Here is a 25210-nt window from a genome sequence, read left to right as displayed (position 1 = left end):
GAACCATGGACCTGTCTCCAGGGAAGGACTGGTGGTTTTCTGAACTCCATGAAATGCTTTTAATTTGAAATAAAGATGGAGAAAGAGGGTTGGGGGGGAGGCAGGGGGTGCGAAAGGGTGCAGGAGAGAAGAAATTAGGAAGGAAATAATGTATTTCCAAGAAAATGCTGTGGGGGGGTTGTCTCCTGTCTGCCAGTCCTGTCCTGAGCTGAGTCTAGACTGGTTGTTTGTCTCTGCCCACAGCTGCCTCCTGGGAGAGTGGAAAAATATCAGGTAAATACCCCTGGCTACTTTGCAGACACTACAGAAATGTGCCATTAGGAAATGAGCCTGCAAATATTTCATCTGACATTAAATCATTCAGTTGGACTCCAGACTTCCTAGCTGAGCCCGTGCCCACTGAACAGAAAGTCATAGATTATCAGAAACATGAACTCCAACAAGCCTGAGGGTGGGATCACTCCGATGTTGCAGTTAATTTTCACCTTCTTGAGGCGGGGCAGCTCATGAGGGGGAGAGCAGAGAAGACTGAAACAAAAGCCAAGGAGCTATCCAAGTTGGTGTGACAAAAAAAAGCCTTGAATCAATCTTTCTTCACCTGGGAGAGTCCAGTAGTGACACCTGGTGATACTTAGCTCTCCTGCTAATGGATCACTAAGTGCATGGGAGCGAAACACCAGAAAACAAATGTTTTAGGCATACATCACATAGACTGCATGGGCTTTGTTCTGTCTTCCTGAGGTGGAGAAATATTACCCAAGGTGTAGTCCTTTTCATGCCTCATTTGAACTAATTAAGCCTAATGAGTATCACATATTGAGAACCCAATTTTTAACAGGAATGACATAGAAGGTCTCAAATTTGTGGTTTTAAGTAAATTTTAAATGAGAAAATAGACACTTGCAATCCCAGGTTTTGGTGTGAGCATCTGCAGGCAAGATCTAGATGGCCTGTTAAAACATAGATGTCTGAGAAACAGCCCTGGGGGTAGGGCAGATAGCCGACCTACATTTATCTGCTACTGCAGCCTGCACCATTTGCCATTCACACCTTTGAAGAACTTTATGGAAATTAGCTAATTAATCCCTATCACATCTTTATGCTATACACAAGATTCCTGCTGGTTTTAAGAGCCTTCATTAATGTATCACCAAGTGATCCATTATGTATGTACAACTACAACAGCTCTAGTCACACCTTGAAAGGGCTGAGTGACTTTTCTGCCTTGATGGGGGCAGCAGGCTGGAAATCCTACCTGCTCTAGGTCACAGGGCCACTGGCTGCCAGCAGGTCAGCACCCCTGACCTTGCAGGCTGCTGATGGCTCCCCAGCCCTCACTTCTAGATGAGATGAGCTGTGATGAACTGAACACGGCTGCATGAACAGAGCCTCTGGCTTCTAATCACCAAAAGTGAAACTCACCCAGATTCACCAAGCAGACGCTCTTAGTACTGCAAGGCTCCGGTTAATAAGCAAGAGCAGGGATGTTACTACTAGTCTTACCAGCCCTGGTGACATTAAGTACTTACAAAATCAGCATTCATTTTTGTGGCTTGCAAAGTCCACCTGGATCCCTAAGAAGAAAATAGACAGCTGTGAGGCCTTCAGGATGTTCTGTGCGGCTAGAAAACGCAGGAACAGAGAAGAGGACAGTGATGGAGATCTTATGTCCCATCTATCCCTTCCCTTCCCTGTAACACCTGTCATTAGGCAGGGCACATTCTCCTGTGCCAGATACCTGGCAGGACTCTGAAGGGCTGTCCAGCAGTGATGGTAGAAGGCCCTGGACACTTGGTAGGAGTGTGGCCCACTGTGTCCCCAGGATGCTTTGGCCTTACCCCAAAAGGACAGAGGTGCCAACCAAGGCTGGCAGGCAGAGCTGTACACACTGTACTGTACCTGCTGATCAAACAGGGCCCAGAACATTGGCAGTGGTATGAAGAGGAAGAGAACACGAGTCACCATTTTAACCTCCCCAATCAGCTGTTTCTAAAAGGGAACAGGCAAAAAGGTAAGGTAAGGGTGTAAAGCCAACAGGTGATTCAATCCACAAAGCATAAATCCCATTTCTTTCTGCATGGCAGTTCCTCATTGCACTTACTTGTGGCAGTGATATGTTTGTATTTCTACATTGCAGTGCAGCACCTAAACCGTCCATTGAGGGTCAGGAGAGTACAGATGTGGGAAGGGACAGGAAACCAGGCCAGTCTTACTGTCTCCCCTGTCTGTCTGCCCATCTCCCCGCTCCCATCCAAACCTACCACACAGAGCATCACTTACTGAGTATTTTTCTGATGCCCAGTCCAGCCAGTGATCTCTCTTTGGAATCTCACGGGAGCGGTTTTTCAGCCGGTTTTTAATAGCAAACTAAAAAGAAAAACAGGTGAGTAACTCACTCATGCCGTACCTGCCCTTGCCACATTCCAGCTCAATGCTACCTTCCCCAACTCCAAATGTAAGTAGTGCCAGAACATCAAGGGGTTGGGTTGCTGGATACCTCTAAAATCTCAGATTGGATGCTCTTATGATGAATTGTCTGCAGGGAAGTTTCTATGACACTGGTTGATTAAAGGTATAATGGGGGAATGAATCATAGAATCATCGAATCTTAGAATATCCTGAGTTGGAGGGACCCACAAGGGTCACTGAAGTCCTGCTCCTGGCCTGTTTATGCTGTGTGCTTCAGTCACTGAACACACTGAGCCACACTGGAAAAAAAAGTGGACCTCACTTAGAAATCCTGTTTTTAAGATCCCGCCTGTTTCCCTAAGGTAAATTTGGCACTAGGATTGACCTAGATAAAAAGAAAACATCTGCTGTTAGCAACAGCTCCCTAAAATAGAAACATCATTATCCACCTAATAATAAGAGAGTATTTTTTCACATACTGTATTCAGCTCACACACCATGAAAAACAATTTATAAGGCTCTAATGCAACTTCAGCAAGTGTCTCTTGCATTTACATGAACATGCTGAATGTCCATAATATGAATGTGTGCTATTACTGTCTGCTGAACTGATAAAGTTCAGAAAAATTATTCAACTGAAAAAATGGAGTCATATATCCGATACTCTTTGAGATTCTGAATTTTCCTTTCAGTTCTGTTTGCAGCAGCATCTGCCACTCATGGTTCTACTGACATCAACTGAAAAGTTCATGGAGCTAAGGGAAAACAACTGAAATGCTGAAACAATAAACTAGGACCTAAATGTGTTTCTCATTCCTTACAGCTCATCAGCAAGACATCCCAAAGAAGCATAGAGAAGAGCTCCAAAAGTCACCTCCCCTTTCCCTTTGCACCTTTTTGTCCTGCAACCTCGGAGTCATGCATGAAAAAGAAAATTACACACACTTACACCAATGCATTTGCACACTTCCAGCAAGACGTTTCCTTGTGGTGGTGTTTTTCTGTACAGTCCACTTCCAGCAATGAACACAACTGAAAAAATATTATAATCCAAATGGGGATTCACATGACTGAAGCTCAGTCGTGCACTGGCTTCTGGGAAGGGTCCCCCACCCCTGTATTCAAGAGAAATGCTCTGCCCTTGCAGCACAAAGGATTGCACTTCTAACCAAATAAATATACAGGAGTCCTTTAATGCCTACAGATGGAAGAAAACGCTATATCCTACAAGAGATCCCTAGAAAGTCATCATTGTCTTAATATCCACTCTGGCACAATAGGCACCTCCACATCTGATTCGTGCTGGGAACCAAAACTTGAAAATTCACTTTGTCTATGCTTTTTGTAGACTAAAAGTACAATCCACATTCAATTGCTGAATGTTGGAAATCAACCCTCGCCCATTGGAAAGCTGTGAGGATTAATCCAGATACAACAGAGGCTCTGTGCACTTGCATCTCACACACATTTCAATGGAAACTGCTCAAAGATCCCTGCCTCACACAGAGACATTAACAGAAATTACCTCCATTTATGGTTTCCACAAAGGGATATACAATTTAAGATACTGTTTTATCTTGCTTTTCTCCCTCAAAGCACAAAGAATATCAGAATGGGACTTCAAAATCCTGTCAGAGACGGAGTTATCTGATTATGTATCATTTATCCTGCTCTATGAGAGTCTTCAAGCACACTGGAATTCCAAAGAGATTAGTAGGGAGTAGCACCTTAAAACTGAGCATGAAATCTATGTAACAAACTCACCTGAACTTTTAACACTAACCCAGTTGTCTGGGTCAGTCCAGAGGCAGTGGAGAATAGAAGGTACTTCTGTCCTAACACAGGAGGCCTGAGACACTGCAGGGAACTCACCTTTGCTCTTATCTGACTATGCAGACCTTTAGCATCCAGGTTTGACCTGCAGAACTTGAGAGACCTCTGAAGTCAGTTTAGGTGAGTAGCACTTTGCATGGGTGCAGTCCCCCAGAGTGGGTAGCTGCACTACCTAACTTTAGGATGTCCCTTTGAAAATGTTGGTGCTTTTAAAAATGTGATCCATTAGGTTTGCTGAAATACCTTCTGGCCATGCCATTGACTCCTTTGGGAGCTGATATTCCTTCATTAGGTTTATCATTTGGAATTAAATCGTATTAATCTATTCCATACTTCAGGAACCATGGCAGCCCAGAAAATCTCACTCTAAATCTATCTTGCCTTCCATCAGAGGGAGAGGGCCAGTCAGGGCCAAAAGGGCATTTTCTCCCATTCTGCATGTTGCTCACACAGTCAAATATATCACTTCCAAGAGCATTTCAGCATGTTACAAAAGAACAGAGAGCTTCTTTGCCAGGCAGGACGTAGAATTTGGCAGCAGGACACTAGCTAAAAACACATTTCAACTGATGCCCTCACTGAAACTGCAATATTTACACGTTCATTTTCCCCTGGGCAACTACTGCTCTGCTAGAAACATTCATCACAGCATGGTGCACACAGTGTGGCCCTAAACTGATAGGAACAGGCCACAGGGGAAAATAGAACCTTCTCAGGCCTGTGACCGTGCACTTTTTTGAAAATAATTGCTGCAATGTTAGCTGGGGCCTGATGACATTTCTTCAGTTTCCTGATTCTTCTCCTTGATGGAAATTTGAGTGGAGACAGCAACACTCACATTCTCTGGGGGACAAACTTTTCAAATCCCAGATGCTGGGGTGAAATCACACAAGTGCTTGGTCTCTCAGTGAAGGTAACAAGCTGAATGAGAAGTCACCCCACGCTGTGTCCCAAGCTCACACATGCAGTGTAATAAGGGGACTGCTCTTCTCAGATCCTGCAGCTGTGAAACTAAAGCTAATGGAGTGTCCTCTGTGCTACCAAGGAGTAACAGTAAAAATGGGGAGATTGCTGAATGTTTTACAAAAGGAAGAAGAAATCTTGACAAGTATATTAACAGGGCTAAGATGCAAGCATTAAGAAGCTCAGGGATTGTGGCTGTCTCCTGACACTTTGATAATAAGGATTTTTTATTGTAACATAATAATAAGTTGTCACTGTAATTGTGGGAATTACTTCAGCCAAGCAAAGTAAGACAGCTCAGAACAAACTAACATCTCATTTAGCTCCTTCTGCAGGACACAGATTCAGCAGCAGAAGTCTGAGCCACTTAAGATGGCCCTGAACTACAAGAAGCCCATGGAAAGATTAGAAGTGGCATGTTAGCTTCTCTTCTGTAAGCTGGGGGTCTCTGAGGACTGCTGAGATTGCTGTTCAAAGGCCAGGCCTACTCATAGGCAAAGCTGCAAGACATCAGGAGAATCATTTTGGTGCCTCCCTTTGTGTTAGAGCAAAGCAGTTATACTGTGAAACATCCATCAGACCACCCCCTTCACAGTATCCAGATAAAAGATTGCAGGAAAACCATGGTCTGCCCACCATCAATGAACCTGATACTTATTGCTGTTCTGAACTGGGGAATTGTTAGGTGACCTTGAACACTTTCACTTCCCATCACGGTATCCATCCATAATTAGTGAATTTGTGCATTTTCTCATTGATCCATGGGATCAAAAATGGTAACTCCTATTACAGGCATCACTGTTTTCACTCACCAAGAGCCAACACCATCAGTGCTGCTGGGACACCAAAAGCCAGTGCATAACAATCCTCTCCAAAACATTTTACATCCCCTGAAAAAGAAGTCAGAAATAAAGCAGCTCATTACATCTAGATTTATGTTACTGGTGCTTTTGATTTGGTTCCCTAAATCAGTCACTTTCCCTGGTTTTAAATGTTCCTTTCTGGTGCTTGACACTGTGAATTGAATCTCCTTGAAACAGTTGTCCTCCCTTGATGAAGACAATTTGGAAGCAGGGTTAGTGTCTGCCAGCAAAAGCAGCTGATAATGGGATATTGATGCAAATGGTAGAAGGGAGGGGGCAGACAAATTGGTATAAAGAAGTACTAGGAACTGTAATTGGGGAAAAAAGTACAACATTTAAAATAACCTGAAGCATTCTGTATTTGACTAGATCTAAATAACCAGGACTGTGCTGCATCAGTCTTGAGTAAAAAACCTGAATCTGATTTCATAGCGACCTACAGTGGACAAAGTGGAAGGCAAAGCCTGCACTGTGCAAATGGGAGCCCAGGATAAGCCTTAGAACTCCAGTCCCCAATCTCACTAGGGGCAGCCTGCTCCAAATGTCAGGTCTTGCAGCCACCCATTAGGAAGCCAGGTGTGTTACAGCATGGATTCAATCAGTCTGAGCTCTGGGTCACTGAAACCCTGTGCCTTGGACCAGGTCAGTTCTTGCACTGTGCTCCAGCTGCAAACAGCAAACCAGCAGTGGGCTCTGTGTTTGACTGCCAGGGGCTAACATTACTGCATTCTTAACATGGATAATGACAAAATGGGTAAAGTAAGCCAACAGAGTTAACAGGAGACCAGTCCATGAAGCCCTCAGCTGCTCCTGTTTGTTGTAGCTGGAAAGTCACAGCTGCACAACTGTGTGCATGCACAGCATTTATTCATTTATTTTCAGCAAATTAGCTAAAACCCAACAACACTGAAAGCATGAGCTCTCTGGGCACACTGAACTTTTAACATGCTAAATGAGTTAGACTTCTCTAACTAAAAGTATATATTTCATATTTACCAAACGTCTACAAACTGCATTTCCTGCTCTTCCAAGAAAAGATTTCACTCTTAACAAAAATATTACTCTTTCCCCATCCTCTCCACTTCAGTTCCATGTTGCAACTAGTTGATACTGGCATGTTTTGATGCTTCAAGGGACTGGATTTTCATCTGCCCATTGACTACTTTAAGCAAAAGTCCTTCTCAACTGAATGCTGACCCAGAGACACCAGAGAATGGACAAGTAAGAGATAGAGCATTTGTCCTTGTCCCTGTGCATGGTGTAAACATGAGACAAGAGCCTGTTCAAATGACACTCCAAACAAACAGAGCTTTCTGGAAGCCATGGAATGGAATGAAAAAAATGGCAATTAAATGTGAAGACTACCTTGTCCCTGTTCCCTTCACCTATGGCCCGCTGCTCTGCCTCTGTGCCTGTATTTAGAGTGTGCCAAACCCTTTGGCTTCGTAGCGCTGCGATACAGTGAAGTAAGTGCAGCAAGGCTCGGGGACTAAAAAGGGTTTTGCAAGCAGGCTGGAATATAAAGTAGGTCTTAAATGGGGCATAGTGCTTTGTCTTCAAGGCTAGTTGCTCAGGGCAGCAATCTTGCAAGCAGACCCAGGCAGACAAGCCTGAGAGCCAGGACAGAGCCCTCCAGAAGTCAGCAGCACCCTGTGGGAGGGAGAAGGTAGGACTCCAAAACCAGCCCTGCTACGTTTTTCAGCCCTGATACTGCACAGGACAGCAGAGCTCATTTCCCATCCATAGTTTACCTGAAGGCAAGTCCTTCACTGGCACTGGGGATTAGATGACCATATAGGTCTTTCCACCTTTCATGTTTTAATTCTGTAGTTCAGGCTGGCTTTGAAATACAACCAGGAATAAACAGCAGGATTAACACAGTGTAAATGCAATACACTGACCACTCCACAGTTAATATAATTTCTGCCATTCTGTTTTCATAAGAGTCTAACTATGCACAGCAAAGTAGTTAGATGGCAGCTAATTTATTGTTTTATTCTAAATCCACACTGACCTCTTAATACAGGAGTTACAAACGTGGAGATCAAACTTCCAGCATTAATGGATAAATAGAAGATGGAAAAAAACTTGCTTCTCTCCGAGGTCTAGAACAAGAGAAGACAATGTCAATGTCATGGCTAATGCACAGCATTGGGCTTGCAAATTGAACACTATCAATTCTCTTGTTAGGAAGGCTGGGTAAATATTGACACAAAGTGCATAAAATGTTAAGCAAACAACCTTCTGTTCAGGTGATGGTAAATGCTCACACAAATCAGCTCACGTTACTTGAGAAGTGCTTTGGGGCTTTTTGGCATTTCAGAGGAAAAGCCGCTGCTTTGAGAGTGCTGTGAGACTGGAAGGAGGGGAAAGCATTTACTTATTCAGAACAAGTAGCATGATTCAGATCCTTTGTCACCTAATTCAATCCAATTTGGCATGGTTTGACAAGCTCATAATTTCCTTCTGTGTCTGAGTTCTTTTTTTTCCCTTCCTCTCCTGTGTAGAAATAGAAAAAGAAACCTGTATATTTTAGGGAACTGGTAATCACAGCATAGATTAAAGAGTGCCAGCAATTGACAAGTACCCAGCAAAGAGGAGACCACCAAGATGAGGACAATCAACCTCAAACTAGTAGGGTAAATTAAATCTAGGGGAGCAAATTCAAGAGCCTGATGGAGGGATGAACTCTAAGAGAAGGAGTTCTGAATTTAACCTAAGCTGTAACATATTGTAGTTTATAGAGTCAAAGCATTCCTGCTGATCTTCTTTCTTCCCACATAATTCATAATTTGGAAGGAATCAAGAATTTGATGCAGAGTTTGGTCCTTGTGCAAGAGTAATGTGTGCATGCATTCTCTCCAGTCACAGGTGTGCTGTTTAGAGTGTTCACCTCCTCTCTGTGCCTGGGTGGGCCAGCAGGGAGGGGAAACAAAAGCAGGCTACCCGAGCCCCACCCCCGTGCTCATGTGTATCAGCAGATCTGGGACACCCGAGCTGATAAGGTACTGGGGGAAATTGCGTCAGATAAGGCATGGTGCCTGCAGGGAGCCTCTTAGGGCACCTTGAGCCTCATCTCTGTGACCTGAGCATCATTTGAATGCAAAGCTTTAACTTAGCTGAGTGTTAGAAAAATCCTCAGAGACTGTTGTTCTGTCTCCTTTCCTTCTAATGTGTCCTGCTTCTGTCTGCTCCCTGAGACAACAATATTCACGAGGCAAGAAAACTGGAGAAAATGTGAAGAATTGCAGGCAGCTAAAAGAGGACAGCTGTAAAATAATGAATCCTGAGCTCCAAAAATACAGGAAAACTTCCTGTAACTGATGGTGCAGCCAACAGGAAATATTGCTGCTTCTTATGGCAAGAAGCCTCTTATCACAGGGGATTACTGCAAGGAAAAGAGGGAGGAGGGAGACTATGGGAGGGCTTCTCTTTATGGCCCCTTGTAAAGTGGCTAGTGAGAAGGTCAGGGTGAGAGCCCCATCACCTTCCACTGCCACCCACTAAGGAGTCTGGGGGTCTGCTGAGGAGTAAGGAGGACTGCTTACTTGGATTAAGGGCTTTCTACCTTGACCCAGCACAGTTAGGAAGACCCCATCAACTTGAGCTTTTGGCTTTTGCACAGTTTTATTTCCTAGAGTGCTCAAAGCTGACCCATACATTCCTTATAAATTATTTATCCTGGACTAAAAGATTTGAAAGCCTTATAAAAATCATCTCAGTGGCACATTCTCATAGTTAATAGAAAACAGCAGTGGGCCTTACTATCTGTTGTATTCCATTCCTTGCTGGTGGTTTGGATGACCTGGAACTTTCTTCTGCTAAGCTATAAAACTATATTTTCTTTTTCATTCTACCTTTGTGACTAGTTATTTATCATCATAGAGAAAACTAGAGAAATGAGCAGCCTCAGCAATCTTCCCCATTCCTGGATAGCCCTCCCACGACTTGTTGAGGGTGGTGCAGTAGAGCCCTCTCAGTCCTGCCCTCTTCCAGCCAAATTGTCATGGCATGTCTCTAACCCTTCATATCTGAGCAAATCAGAATTTCTGAGAGCTGTGATAAACTCAAGCATGCAGTTCTTGACACGATAAAGTCGAGAACAACAATTACCAAAAAGAATGCAGTGGTAAGAGGATAGTGATGCATAAAGAATTTCGAGCATCTTATTTCACACATTTTCAGATTTTTATGATGGAAAGAAAAATGATCAGAGAAAAGTTGAAATAATTACAAAAATAATGACACAGCAGCTTGCAAAGTATACTGATTGGAATAAAGAATTTCCTCCCCATTGTCTTAATCTTTAAGAGCAGACATTAACAACATGATTCGGATTAGTTAATTTGAGAAAAGGTACTCTACATGATAATCCCGATCTCCTTGGCAACCAGAAAATAAAGAAACAAAGGAAAGCTATTTAGCACCTTAAACACCATACTGCACTGCTTGAAAGCAGCTTTAGTCCCTAATTAATATGCACAGCAGCTTCACATTCATATAACATATCATAGATGTAATTTTGTTCAGGCAATTTTAACTTGGACTTCTAATGCCATACTCAAAGGCATTTGGAAATCTCCTGCAGATAAATGTTTTCCCTTTCTGACCTCTCACCAAATCAGTCCCCATCACTGTGTGTAGTAGTACCATTCTCAAAGTGGCAGATCCAAAACTATTATGCTCCTAAAGTACTTAAAAGAGGATCAGATTGATGTTGTGCATTTACCTCAAAATATAAACTTGTCTCTAGGAATAGCAGGGGCAATTTACTTATTTATACACAGAACTACCTCATCCCAAGTTTTCAGACAAAACAACTAAGCCTGTACACTTAAGGACTCAGATGAAGTTTATTGGCATCCTGAAAATTAAGGGAGAATCAAATGCTTCATTTCATAGGGAATTTTCAAAACTTATTTCAACATACCTGGAGTGGAAGAAAATAAAACATAATGCCGCTCAAACACCACTCCAGAGGAAACAAATATTCTGGCTGGCCTCAAACCTTTCATTCCTTACAAAATCAAAACTTCTCATTCCAAATCTGATGACTTAAACTTCCTGTCACATAGCATAAAACATTTGTTTCTTCTGAAAGGCCAAGTCATTTCAAAAATGGTAAAATAGAATACCTTCTATTTTGAAAAGAATGTTTGAAAAAGAACGAATAGAGCAGAACACATTGTTCTTATCAGAATGCTTTTTAGTTTTCTTTCTCTAAATTAGTTTTTCTTGAAGGTAGCACACAGGTGAATGTTTGAGCTTTTGTAGTTGATAAATTTGTTGGAGAGATGTAGTCTGAATGCTGGAGAATGGGTACAGGCTCACACAACCACAGGCAGTTCAGGTTTTCTCTCTGTAATGTAGCTGCAGTTGTAAATTTGGAATAATAATATGTATGTGTTGAGAGAGGTGCTGAGATTCATTAGCTGAAGTCTATAAAACACTCTGAAGATAAGTGCTACATATTATCATACTATAATTAGGTGGTAATTGAAAGATGCTGGATAAACACTATTAATCATTAATATTCATAGAAGTAGCACTTGTGTAAGTGCTGCTGTTGGACCTCTTAGAATTCTTTTGGAACAACTATTGGTGCAGCAAGCCAGGATGCCCATGCTCTGGGATGCATGCAGCTATCCAGAGCTGTGCTGCTAACCTGCTTTTGGTCTGAGTTGTGCCAGAACATTGCTAATCCTCCTTCTGCAGCATCCCCTAAAGCACCAGGGGCAACTGGCAGCATGTGGACATGCCTGCAGGAGGATCTGCTTTGGACAAGTGACCACAGAACATCCCATGGTTTGTTACTTCTCAGTAATCATAAGCTTCCCTTCAGCATCACTCAGTTCATGTGCAGAAAGCACAGCTCTACCCAAACTTTTAAATTCAGTCTGTATTATTTCATTACATGTTGACATCATATTGGGGCACTGTAAAAGACCAGGAGAAAATTGCCCTACTGGGCTCCTTGTCTAAGGGGCCAACTCTTACCCAACTTTACCAGTGCTTTTCCTGACACACTATTAGTCTAATGTCCTTCTTTAATGCCTCCATTGATGGGAATTTCCATCTCCCAAAGGCCCTAGTATTTTCCAGTATTTCACTAGATCTATTTGTGGGAAAAAATTTCACACTGTCAGTCCTAAATAATCCTCCTTAAGTTGAAGTCTACTCACCACAGACCCCAACATTTATTTTCTTTTTTTGTAGCAGTGGCCTTCTACATATTTGAGGACTTATGCCATGCAAACAATGGACTTATGACATGCAAACAATTGCAGATTTGAATACTTGTCATTAAGAAAATAGAAATTTTTATTTGCGTGTTAGGTCAACATAAACCTATTTAACTTGAAGTCAATTGCATTTTGCCTGAGGATTAGCACTTCCTGACCTGCTTTGTTTCCCTAAGCACTACCTCATCCCTGGTTGAGCCCCTGTGCTGAATAATGGGAGTTTGAGATTAGTGCAGATGAGGGGCTAAGCACTCATGACAGAGAATGAGGACACAAAGCAGCACCTGGACTACAATTTGCAGGACACACAGCACAAACACAGCAGAAACATTTTCTCAACACTTCAGAACTTTCCATTCTGGAACGTCCAGAAAGCGTTCTGGCACTATTTACAAAAGACTAGAATTTCCTGAAGTTCTTTCTGAACAACATCTGAGACACAGACTATGATTGGAGGAAAAAGTCCCACAGAAACATAGGCTGATGATACAGTCTTTTCTTTCATTTGCCTGCAGTGCATTATGATCACCCCTGTTAAGCTGATCCATGATATATACAGTTCTGTGATACGCAAGCCAGGATTTTTCAACTATTCTGATATCAAATTAACATTTAGATGATTTTATGCAATTATTACCTATCCTTCCAGTATCAATCCTGTTCTGCTGTCATTTTGCCTTCCTGAAGCATCTATAGTCTCTCAAGTCTTATGCAAACCATCCTGCCTCATGTCTTACTGTGTCTTTTCCAGAAAACTGGCCCTTATTGTAGCACAACAGGATTTTGATCACATAAATGTCCTCACAAAGTAAGCAGACACTGCAGATGTTAGGAAAGAAAAGAAGTCTTACATGCTCCTCTTCAAACTGGTCCCCACCAAATGCAGAGACACAGGGCTTGATACCTCCCGTTCCAAGGGCGATCAAAAACAGACCAACCATAGACAGGACCCTTCATGCAAGAACAAAAATATCACCATTGCAAAACCTTTCCAGAGCTTATGAGAGCATTTTAGTGTCACCCAACCATGATTCCTCTGATAATGTTGTCTTTTGCACACAGGTAACGATGATGAGCCAGATAAACAAATAAATTAAGTATCCAAATAATACAAAGAACTAATTAATTATCCTAATTTCTGCATTCCATACCAGTCAATTAACCAAACTGGTTAACCAAACAGTTTCTTGTTGTTCTGAGGTCCAGTGGACATACAGGAGATGAAAGATCTATGGAATTATTTTTATTCACATGACAACAAAAGCTGCCAGTGATCAATTGAGAAAAAGAAAAAAAAAAGAAAAAGGGGAGTACTTTTTGCAGCCTTGTAGCCTGGGTGAGAGCAGACAAACTGCTTGAATTAGGCTCTTAGGCTCTAGTGTGCTTTCTACTTCCCAGTGGTTTTCAAAATACCATTGTTGGCCTGACAGATTATGTCTTTAGGGAACAAGAGTATCAGGACTGGCTGGGTGTGGGACAAAAGAAAACTGTTCTGTAAACAACATGTGCTCCTGCCTGCATGTGCATTTTTCTTGAGCCATGACCACACAGACAAAACCAGCCTGGTGGTTTCAGAGACACTACTCTGACAAGCCTATCAGTTCAGAATCTAGAGGGTTGTATCCTGTGGAAGAGACAGACCCTTCCCTTGTCATCAGAAAACGTATTTCAATTTTGTGTCCCCATGCACAAACTGTGCTGAGCTGGGCAGCTGTGCTGATGAAACGAGGGAGGAGGGAGCCTGGTGCAGGCAGTTGGACGGAGGAGACCAAACCAGTAGCATGGTATAGCAGACAGGGGTGATCCCAGGTGCTTGTGTCAAAGGGGTTAGAGTCTGTACGGTGATTTCCAACTTCATCTGGCATGTTCACACTAGATCCACCCTTCTTACCAGACATTCTTAACCTTTCCCTGATGAAAGTAATCCATGCACAGCCCCCAAAATGCTGGCCTGATGGAGATGAAACAAATTACAGGCTTGGGTAAACTAACTACCACCACAACCTGCCACAGCACTGTGGCTTCAAGGGCTACTTACACATGAACTGCCTGGTTGCCCAGGGATGGAATGGCACCGACTGACTTTATCAGATGGCCAACAACATACACAATGGAGAGGTAGATGATCGTCCTGTGAGGAAAGCAAACAGCAGTGACTGAAGGTGCTGGGTGATGTACAACCTGAAAACAGAGTGTGCCCATGTGCCCTGATATGGCAGCTCTACCTGGCAGACACACAAGGAACTGGTTTGTTCTACCACTGCTACAGCAGGCAGCTATAATTCCTTCATCTTAACACTGAGGGCACTAGAAGGAATATGGAAATGGATTCAGATAAGGAAGGATAGCCCCTGCTTTATTTATAGACATTACTGAACAGAATAAATGAAAAGTGTTCCAGTCTTGTCACACATGGAAGTCAGCAAAGAGAAGAGCACTGTTCATGTCCAATTCAGTTTCTGGATTACTAATAACTGGCATTTTGTAGGATGGGCATAAGTGAATTCCTTGACAGGAAGGATGTCTAGAGACTATTGCTCACATTGAACCCACCTAACCAACAAACCTGAATTAGGAGTGTGGTTTCCTCGCTGTAAGTCTGTTTTGGGTCCCAAGTATCTCTGAAAGACTGAGCTCATCTCTCTGCCTCCCATGCATTGGTGAGAGAGAAGAGGAAGTATGAGCAGGATGATCAGACTCTTGAGTGTATTCTATTCCTTCACCAGCTTCTAGATTCAGAGAAATCTGTGTATTCATGTGCTGAATACATATATGGAGGGAATCAAAGTCCTTGTAAGGACAGAAACACTAGAAGAAGTCCTATGAGCTTTGAGCATGGAAGAGGTCCCTCATGCATTTAAACCCTGGTTGCAACAGCTAATTTATCACCACATTAGATCACTCCTAAAAGCCCCTCTAATCTGTTATATAGGCCAAGGTCCAGAAAAAGCCACTTCCCATTAAATTATAGGGATTACTCCAGGGTAAGTCTCTTGCCTAACACACAAGCATCTGTTCTCACAACATCCTGTTGCAAGAGAGACATCCTCAAATACCAATGAACATTGCTAGGTGACCTTAAATAATGAATTTAATAATGTTCCACTGTTATTTTTTTCATTCAAAGGGACAAGAAAATTACTAAAACTAAGCACAGAGAAAAAAGGACACTAATAGCTCCTTAAGAATTTTCTTCTGGATAGGCATAGCTGTTTATTTCCTATTGAGACTCTTCTGCCAGATAGGCTTAGTCCTAGAGAGAAGAGTTCAGCTGCACTTCATCACCCTGACAGCCAAGACTTCTCAGACAATAAAAAACAGTGCCAAGCAAAGAAAGTCCTATATCCAGCTGGTCATCACCACTCTGGGATAGATGCTGGACTCTTACTCAGGAAGAGTTTATCTGGTTATGTGCTGGTGGAGATGATTTGAGGGAACACAGGTTTCTCAGTCATAAAAGTGGGTGTGCTGACACATTACCTATGCTGTGAGAGGTGTAAGTACATTGTAGTTAGTGATCATCTGAATCTGTGAGATCTACATGATGACATTGCTTCCTCACTATCGTTGAATCCTTCTCAGAAGCAGACCTTAGCAAACTGAGGGTTAATTGCCTTACACCAGAGCTTCCTGAAGTCAGGTAGAGAAAGAGAGTGGAGGAAAAGGTTTATTGTAACATTTATTTTGTCCTGACTTTGTTGCCTATTGGTCTTTGGGTGTTAGACAAGCTCAGAACAGCAGGAGCCAACAGATGAGCTCTGTTAACAGAGAGGAGCTGACCTTCACAAGTGTGTCTGCTGCATTCTGAGCTAGCTCAAAACTGGGAGCACACACAACACTGGCCTTGCACAGGCTGCATGGCATGGATGCATGCTGACTGAATTGGAGAGATGTCTTCACTTACTTGTATTTCCCCAGCCACGAGTCTGCCATGATGGCTCCGATGACAGGGGTGAAATAACACAACGCAGAAAAGGCATGGTACACAGCAGTGGAGAGATTCTCATCCCAGTGGAAGAAGCTTAAGAAATATAGTGTCAGGACAGCTAAAAGGAAACAAAAACATCATATCAGATAATTAATGTGTATATCTGCAAGTAAGCAGGATCATGGTGGCAAGAAAACTACTGATTGGTCTAGCAGCTGAGAAGTGCTGTGGAAAGATTTGTGCTTCCAGACCTGTTCCCCATAATCTCTGACATAGGAGAAGCTAAAATGAGATATATGAGTATCTGACATCCTTTGCTCATAAACATTTATGTTTAGCTGAAAACCGTATTTTCTAGCTTATCTTACCCTAACCTGTAGTTCTGTTTATGCACATTTTCTATTTGCAGATTAGGTGCCTGTAAGATTCAATTCCCAAACACACTGATTGCACATCAACTATGAAAGACATCACACAGCAGAAAACCAGGTTTGATATAGAGAATTGTATAATAATTTAGACTGGAAGGTACATTTGGAGCCCTCTAGTCCCAACTTCTCATCTTAGATATCGCAACAATGTTAGGGTACTGTTCATATACACATTCCAAAATGTCAATTAACTTTGAAAGACAACTGATACTACACACAGCACAGCTCAGAAACACCAGTCCAGTTTGTGTAAAGACCTCAGGATGGGAAAGTCACTCCCCAGACACAGGCCACATACCTCGCATGCCATAGTAGGAGAAGCGCTCACAGAACTCGTTCACCACGATGAAGGCAATGCTCAGGGGGTAGTTGGAGCCACAGAGTTTCTGTGGGAGACAAACAAGAACACATCTATTGTCAAACCCTTCACCCCCACAACATATTCCCACAGTGTCTGGATAGTGAAGAGGAGTCCAGTCCAAAAACCAGGTGCCCACAGATGCTTGACTGGCCTGTGAGCTGGACTAAAAAGGGAGAGTGGATCTCACACTACTCCTGCTTTGATTAAGGCTCCCCAGTGAATCAGCCTGGACATGGCCCAGTAAGGACTGTCATGGGGATCCGTGGGCTGCCAGCAGCCCACCATGCTTGTAGCTCCAGGAACTCCACTGGAAGGGTGCTACCAACTCTCGACTGCAATGCTAAAAAGTCACTGAGACCAAAAAAACACCTTTGGATGCCTTTTCTTCTGCACTTCATACAAAGCTGCCACTCTGCCCCAAAACTCCCTCTTCTAGTACCAGACCTTGCCTCAGAAACTGGGAGACCCCAGGGATCTGCTGTCTGCTTCTGTGTGTGAAGTTGCTACCTCTCTCAATCTCTGCTTCTTTCTTGTGCTGAGCTGTGCCACCACTCACTGAAGCAGAACATCAGCCCTCTGTCCAGCACTCCCTCAGGCATGGCATCCATTTCATATTCCAAGATTGCTGGCATAGCTATGGATAATTCAATTTATTAATCAGAACTTTAAAAAAACCCAGCGATGGAACTGTCAAACCTAAGTGTGGCCACTCTTTCTCTGAGCCTGACTTTACTCCAGCTAACATCAGCACTTCCCAAGTGAAATACAAGGCATTAAACAGATGAGTCTTGGCACGACCTTGTGTGGGCCTCTGTCCCTCTTGCTACCCCACAGTGGTCTGAGCTAAGCAGCTTTCAGCTTCCAGCTGCTTAGCAGCTCCACTGCCTCGCAACAGGAAAGCAAATTCTCACAGCACTGCCCAGCCTCTGCCAATTAGCAGGAGAGAGGGGCTGGCCACGGATTTGGTGAGGAATTTGGGGGAGTGTGATATTAACAGATGCAAGTATACTTATAGATTTAAAACAGCCATGGTATGGGCCAGTGAAGTGAGATGAACTCTTCACATGGATTTCTGTGCCTCATGTGAGAAATAATGAATTCTTGTATTTCTTCCCAGAGTCCCAAATGCAAATACAGTACCAAAATAGATGTGTTTATTCAGGTTTATTTCACCACCAAGGGACCTAAGCTTATTTGGATTCCCAAAGCAATGGCATCAAATTTAGAAGAGTCTAGCTTAATGATGCTGTCTTCCTTAACCTTTTGAAAGAACAACAAAACATACTGATTCTAAAAAATCAAAACTCCACAACTCCCACCTCCCCCCTTCTTTCCATTAATTAACCCTCGAAATACAAATATTTTTTATGTATAATATATATGTATATATTTTCCTCACTAAATATGGGCTGTCTTTTTATAAGAAACCCTTGACCTTTTTTCTTTACTAAAGTAAATACATAATTATTCATTTAATATATGGTTTACTCTGAAACCATTGTGCTCAGCAACATGGCTTGTAAGAAAGAATAGGCTCCCTTGGAAACTGCACTGGGGCCTCCTGCTTTTGGACTAGCCTAAAAATGGTGGCATATATGAGCTGTAAGTGCACAAACACACAACCATATGCACACACATAATATTTTTCTCCAACAAGTTTTTCATAATAACAGAAGAAAATCCGTAAGAGGCAGATTATATTTTGTGTGGGTGCTGGGAGACGTTTTATGAAATTGGAAGTAAAATTGTACAACAGGGATTTTTTTTCTTCCTCTCCTTCCCAGACCTCACTATACATAATCATAGCAGTTAATAACATTTGGTGGAGGTGTAGAGAGCGACTGTCCAAACCAGGTGGACAAGTGGCAGGAGCACTGCTGCCTGAACTCGACCCTCCACACCCAGGGCACAAGTCCCAGTGGTTTAAGGTGCAGTGACTCATTTCAGCCACTCCTGCTCTGGAATGGCACCTCCTACAGACGAGCAGGGGCAAGGAGGGAAAGGAGAGCAGGGAGCAATGACTCCCCAGCTAAACCTTCCCAAGTGCCTGAGCCACGACCCTGAGTAAGTGCTTACAAACAGAGCAACAACTTACAAGCAAGGGTACTTCCATCTGGCTTGTGTGTCATGAGATGGCATCAGCACATGCAGAAACCCTCGTGTATTCTCTCCACTGTATCACTGACCTGCCTGTGGCCTGCCTGGACATCCAAAAGTGGGAAGCTTTCATCCATGCGGAGAGCCAGATGCAGTTTGCTCGCTTTCGCGGAGGCGGACCGTGCTCAGCAAGAGCCCCAGCAAAAGCAAAGAGGTTAAGCCTGGATTCATGAACACAGATAGTCGGCAGTGCCACAGCAAGCCTGGGATCTGTGGGATTATGGATCTCTTAAAGATACTGTGGAAGTTTGATAGACTGTGTCTTTGGAAAAAAGAAAGTTCATTTAAAGTACCCACTACAGGAGACGTTTGTTTTCAGCTCTCCTTCTTGCTGACTAATGGCAAAATGGGATAAAGATTAGTATTTCCCAGGAGTTCTGGATATCCAACAGTTAATGTCTGCACAGTAATTAAAATTGAGTTAAATAGTTGGCTTGCTAATGACATGACTGTGAGTTTTAAGACCAAGTATTACATATTATCCTGCAAGTCAAAGCAGCTGCAATATAAGCCAAATTATTCCTGAATACTATGCAGTGAACAGTTTCTAGGGGTCAAGCACTCAACAAGAATTAGCCTGAAAACCTGCACAAATATCAAAGCTGCAAGGCAGCAACACATGCACCTGAATCAGGCTCTAATTTAGAGCCAAAGATGAAAACCCAAGGCTCTGGCACTACAGTTGGGCTCTGTAACGCTCACCAGCGGCCTGTCCTCAATCCCTGTCCTTCCTTCTGCTTTTCAGCATCTGGGTACCCTTCCCTGGTGGGTTTCCTCAAACTAAACAGAGTTCAACTCTCTCCCTCCTATGCACAACAGCCCCATCCACTTCAGAAATCCAAGTTCTTTCCCACAAGGACAGTACTGTTCAGGAAAAAGGCAATAAAAAAGCTCACCCTTTTCCCCAAACATTCAGACAGTTTGTGTTTTCCCTTTAAGCTGCACTTTCTTAACTTAATCAGGTTAGTGGAGGGATTTTTGCCTTGAGTTGTTAAGGCTTATTTCAACCCTCTGCAAGAAAGGGTGTTTGTCTGTAGCCAGAGCATAACAGAGGAGAGAACAGAGAGATCTTGCAATGTTTAAAACAAGCTGAGCAGAAAGCAAAGCAAAGGAAACTAGAAGTAACACTTACCGGGGATTTTTTCTGAAGAGGGAAATCTCCTTTGGGGGGATCATCTCCTGCAGAAATAAAAGTGAACAAAGTTTCCTTGGATTCGTTTCTCTGAAAAGCGTTCATCTCCCCTCTCGCCTTGTCTCCCACCATGCTATGTGGCTGTGGTGAGTTCACTGGGAAGATTTCCAACCTCAGGCACGAAGTTTGATTCAGTTTGAGTTAACCCTAATTGAGCACATTTGTGCAGCCAGGGCAAAAAGGGGAGGGAGATGCTACCAGGAAAGACAACTCCAGAGTTCGAGAGGAGTCAGGGAACAGTCTAAATCAGTCACAGGTTGGGGCTGTGAGCACTTTGTGGCACACCCCTCCCTGTTGTCTGGCATGCCCCCAGCTATTGTATGTGCACCAGCCCAGCACGGTGCTGGATGCTGCACAGATGTGAGCTGAATAAAAATCCCAGGTCCCAGATACACCTACATCCTGCGGATTTAGGAGCAGAGCGTGCATCTCCCTCCCAGTGTTGTAATTACAGGTTTACTCTGCAGGATCTCATTTCACTGGAAAGCCACACATTCCAAGACATAACTACTAAAAGGTTCATCACACCAAACCCTTGGACGCTGGATGTCACAGATGCCTGCATTGTGTTAAATCATTTCTTTGCTACTGCAGGAGTGAAGTGACCCAGGGTTCATTCCCACACCAATTTCCTAGAATGACCTTGCTTTTTCCCATGGGACAGTTTAATCAAGGGGGCACAGCCAGCACCCAGAAGCAGCCCCAACCTCTCTCTCTACTTTCTATTATCCAGAAGACCACTTTGGGGCTCTGTATGTGACAAATACAGCCTGTCTGTGCTGGGAGTCCCTGGATTGCCCCTGCAGCTAGGTGGGCTCAGCTCCCTGCAGGTACATTGTTGTCCCTCCTTCCATGCCCTTCCCATGGCAATAGTGGAGCTCTTCATCAGTATTCTTCCAGTGCCAGCTGCAATTGCAGAGCAAAACTCACAACATTCCCATAAACTATCCTCAATGCTTGTGGCTCTGCTGTATCCTCAGCACAGTGCAGAGGCTTTTTCTTCCCCCTACACTTCACTTCTTTAAAAGGCAAATGTTCAAAGAATTTTTCCAAATATTTCCCCATTCTCTTATCAGCAATGCACAGACCACACCCAGAATCCACAGCTGGTACAAGGAGTCTGCATAAACTCATCCTTAGTGCAAGTACTGAGGTGCTGATAGTGCTTGGTTATCACAAGAAACAGGTTTGCAGCTAACGAACCAGGAAAGAGGCCTTTGGCCACACCACAGATCCTTAATCTGGCTTCAGTTACTGCTAACAAGACATGGAGAACACTTACACAAGGGAATCAGATGTGATGGACTTCACAGAGGAACTTACTATCCACATTCCATCATGTGCTCTGCATTGCTTTCTCTGAAAATCCTCAGAGATTCCATTTCACTCCTGCTAACTGGGCAGCTAAACATGGTGTCAGCTGGGCAAAACTTCACCTGAAGGCCAAACTTCAGATGGAGTCAGAAAGTTCTACCCCTTTCTTGTTCTTTTTTTCTTCTACAGAAATGGCAAAACAATAGTTTGGTACCTCCTCTGTCCTGCTCCTTGTCTTCAGCCCTCCCAGTGACCTGCACACATGCACAGCCTTGCTTTTTCCTGGTGTAGGGAGCTCAGGTTTATCAAGCCCTTTCCATGAATGCTCAAAAGCAGACCCAGTGTTGGGGGCTGAACAGGTCTTGTTCACACGGGTCCTGTCCCTCCACACCAGGTTGGCAAGCACTCATTTCCTGCAAGTCTGACCCCGTGCTAGAGGCAGCAGAAATATTTCTGAGCCCTCTGCTGGCATCTCATGCCCCAGGTATTTCTGTACAGCTCCCAGGAGAAACCTGCTGTATTCTGCCATACACAGGCAAGCAGAGCAAACACAGCAACAGAGTTATTAAAGGAATAATACAAAAAGAAGACAAGAAAGGTTCCACCATCCCTTGCACAGCACTCCCACGCTGCTGCAGTGTGATGCTTTAATGTTTTCTGCCTCCTGCAGCTATATTTCCTCTGTGTGTATACAGCCCCATGCATCACATAAGCTAAATGACTTTTTTTTTTTTACTAGCATGAAAATCCCTATCAGTCAGTAGGATTAACATACTACTTGTCTAATACACTGCAGAGATGTTTAGGCCATTAGCTGCCAGAAGGTCTTCTCAGACAGAAAGGAAGAAAAGGAATTCAAATCTCTGGCAATAAATGTTACCTTGGAGCAAAAAGCAAAAACAAGTTTAGGAGAATAAATTTGCAAGCACCTCGGATACAAGTACAGATTAATACTTGACAGAAGGCAACCTGTGCAACTGGACTGAAAATCAGTAAGGAATTGTGCCACAAATGGAAATAAGGTGGCATTTCTGAAGACAAGTATAGACAGACAGATCAAACACGGAGCAGTAGAGGTGTGCCTGCAAAGCTAAGGCACAAAATGAACTACAGCTAGCAAGGGGACATGAAAGGCAATAAGAAAAGGTGTTAGAAATGCTGTCAATATTGGAGAGAGAGGAAGGTAAATGAAAAGATGTTATTTAAACCAGAAAACAAGCAAATAAAAGCTCATCCAGAGAAGCCAGGAAACTTGTGCCCTTTTTGTTATTTTCGCTAAAAAAGTAAATTGCAACAAGGTATGTAACACTTTTGAAATGAACCAGCAGGAGTATGTGTGAAATGAGACAAAAAAACTGCTTAAATAATATTTGGATATCTCAAATGTGCTCAGATCATCAGAGCCTGATAAAAATTCACCTTCAGGTGCTGAATACCATATTGAGCCACTTCCCTTGTGAAAGGCAAAAGCAGCATCACCACTGCCTTTAAAAAAGTGGATTGTTCCTCCAGGAGTGTTCCTCCATAGTAAGAGAGATACTTGATCAGATAATCCCTTCTAAGCACCAAAAGGAGACTAAGGATTGCAAAACAGCCAGTTCAGACTGGAGAAAATGTTCTCAAACCAGACTGTTTTATTCTTTGGTAAGTGGAGTAACAGCTAGAGCAGCTCTGTATGTGATATATCCTAAATGCAGTGTTTCTGATCTCTCACAAGGCAATAGGGTCCATGTGAAATGCCCATAACAGTGGATAACTGGGAAATCCCTCTAAGAGTATCAATGATTTTCCATCAGATTAGGAAAGCATGAAACATGCAGGTGCTCAGCTTTTCCATGAGCAAAGAAAACTACACCACAGCCAGCATGGTGTTCTTGTTTGTGCTTGAAACCAGGGTGAAGAAGCCTGGGGGACAACTGGGTATGATTCCAAAATGGGAAAAACCATTTTACAACTCTGGAATGAAAATGATGAAATTTGGGAAAGAAGAATACCAAATGCTACTCCTTTCCATTGACAGAAAAACAGCCAGCGAGATAAACGATAATCCATTTTTGTTGAAGATAAGATGAGAGAAATAACTGACTTTTCCCAGTAAATAATATTTGGGGCTCCTTTTTCCAATTTCCCTTTCAGTGAGGACAGATGAGCATTGGAAGAGAGATGGTGTGGCTTGGCCTGCAGGGTGCAGACAACCCATGATGTCTGTTATATAAGAATGCATTAGGGACTACATAAATATCAGGTCCTGTCCCAGAGCTGGCATATGGATGAGGTGCCCTCCTGAGTTTCTGTGAAAGTCAAACAACTTCACCTGATAAGTAGGAAAGCAAGGACTGCTTTCTGTAAGATTTCCTCTTTTCTGAATTATCTTTTATGCAACTGGGGAGTCTGTAGGATGATTCATGCTTAAATGTTCTATTCAGCTACCAGATGCCTTGCATAGCCAGAAGTTCCCATGAATACATTTTGGTATGACTTTCAGTTCATAATTTAATTTTTTCCTGGTTTCCAAATCCTCAGAAAGAGAATCTGCATTTTCACGTTGCTTTTACAATCCTCACATTCTCACCACTGCCTGCTGCAGTACTGTGCACCTCAATCTGTTTATACTCAACTACTCTCTTCATTTTTAGCTGCATTTATCTTGTGGTACAATCCCTTCCTAATTTTCAGCTCAGCCACACTTGTCTTTTAATAATGAGTCTAATTTTTAATTCATATACACTGGTCATACTTTTATAGCCCTTTTACCATATATGTATTTCTCTCCTCTTTCTCTGTTTCTGAGATAAGGTTTTAAGAAACTAGATGAATGTGTGGCAGCAACACTTTGGGCTTGGTGACCAGACCCTGGAAGGATGTGATAACCTCTGGAGGTCTCTTCTGGCTTATTTTCTCCGATTCTTTGATCACAAGAAAGAGCAGTGCTTAACTGATTTATACAGATCAAGAGCAGTTTCCATTGCCTGAAGACTTCTCCCAAACTTCAAAGTAATTTAAGAAAATGATGTATCAAATCATTTGAACAACCAGGAAAATATGCCAGAAGCCTTCAAACCCACATCTCTCCTCTATTCACCAGCCATTACAGACTCAAAATTGTGAAGGTATTTAGATTAATACCACTAACAATATCAAGTACCTAATATGCATTTAAGAGCCTGTCATCTGGTCACAAGTCAACCTGTAACAATCAGAGAAACTTCTCATCCCTCCTTGTGCCCTTTTGCCTTCACTTTTCCTTAGTATCAGCAAGAAGAAATCTTAAAACTTCCTCACCAGCTTGGGCTTCCTTTGCAGGCTGTGGTGTGCAGTCGCCCTCTGCCATTCCGGCCGCTTCCCGTGCCTTGGATGACCCCAGCTCTGTTGTGCCTCAAGATGAACCTCGTTGAGCAATCCCAGCTCTCTTTCACCCTGCTGTTAATGTTTCACTTCTCAGCAGCAGTCCTTTGGCCACCAATAAAATAGTTAATCTTCCGTTTATTTCTGATCTGAAGTCATCACTGCTCAGCTC

General features: G+C 43.0%; 1 protein-coding gene and 1 long non-coding RNA gene across 6 annotated transcripts in view; one reads left to right on the top strand and one right to left on the bottom strand.

Moving 5' to 3' along the window:
- Positions 1-25210, bottom strand: part of SLC15A2 (solute carrier family 15 member 2) — a 54767-nt gene that overhangs the window by 20401 nt on the left and 9156 nt on the right. Inside the window, exons 1-12 of one of the 5 annotated variants that reach the window (XM_033064945.1) lie at positions 20449-20668; positions 20320-20366; positions 16968-17055; positions 16215-16356; positions 14349-14441; positions 13162-13261; positions 8083-8173; positions 6018-6095; positions 3359-3441; positions 2281-2367; positions 1900-1989; positions 1530-1574 (exon numbers count right to left, since the gene is read on the bottom strand). In XM_033064945.1, the coding sequence (XP_032920836.1) occupies positions 1530-1574; positions 1900-1989; positions 2281-2367; positions 3359-3441; positions 6018-6095; positions 8083-8173; positions 13162-13261; positions 14349-14441; positions 16215-16356; positions 16968-16974 (816 nt within the window). In that variant the 5' untranslated portion in view covers positions 16975-17055; positions 20320-20366; positions 20449-20668. Of the gene's footprint in view, positions 1-1529; positions 1575-1899; positions 1990-2280; positions 2368-3358; positions 3442-6017; positions 6096-8082; positions 8174-13161; positions 13262-14348; positions 14442-16214; positions 16357-16967; positions 17056-19125; positions 19214-20319; positions 20672-25210 lie in introns of those variants that run through there. The other 4 variants (XM_033064942.2, XM_033064944.1, XM_033064941.1 and 1 more) reach the window with 4 other exon arrangements.
- Positions 7668-25179, top strand: LOC116998826. The gene is made up of 2 exons (XR_004418466.1): positions 7668-7734; positions 24997-25179. It is a non-coding gene; the product is annotated as an uncharacterized LOC116998826 (long non-coding RNA).

Source organism: Catharus ustulatus, chromosome 7, assembly GCF_009819885.2.
Source record: "Catharus ustulatus isolate bCatUst1 chromosome 7, bCatUst1.pri.v2, whole genome shotgun sequence".
NCBI classification, from domain to species: Eukaryota; Metazoa; Chordata; class Aves; order Passeriformes; family Turdidae; genus Catharus; species Catharus ustulatus.
This window is presented reverse-complemented; position numbering and strand designations above follow the sequence as displayed.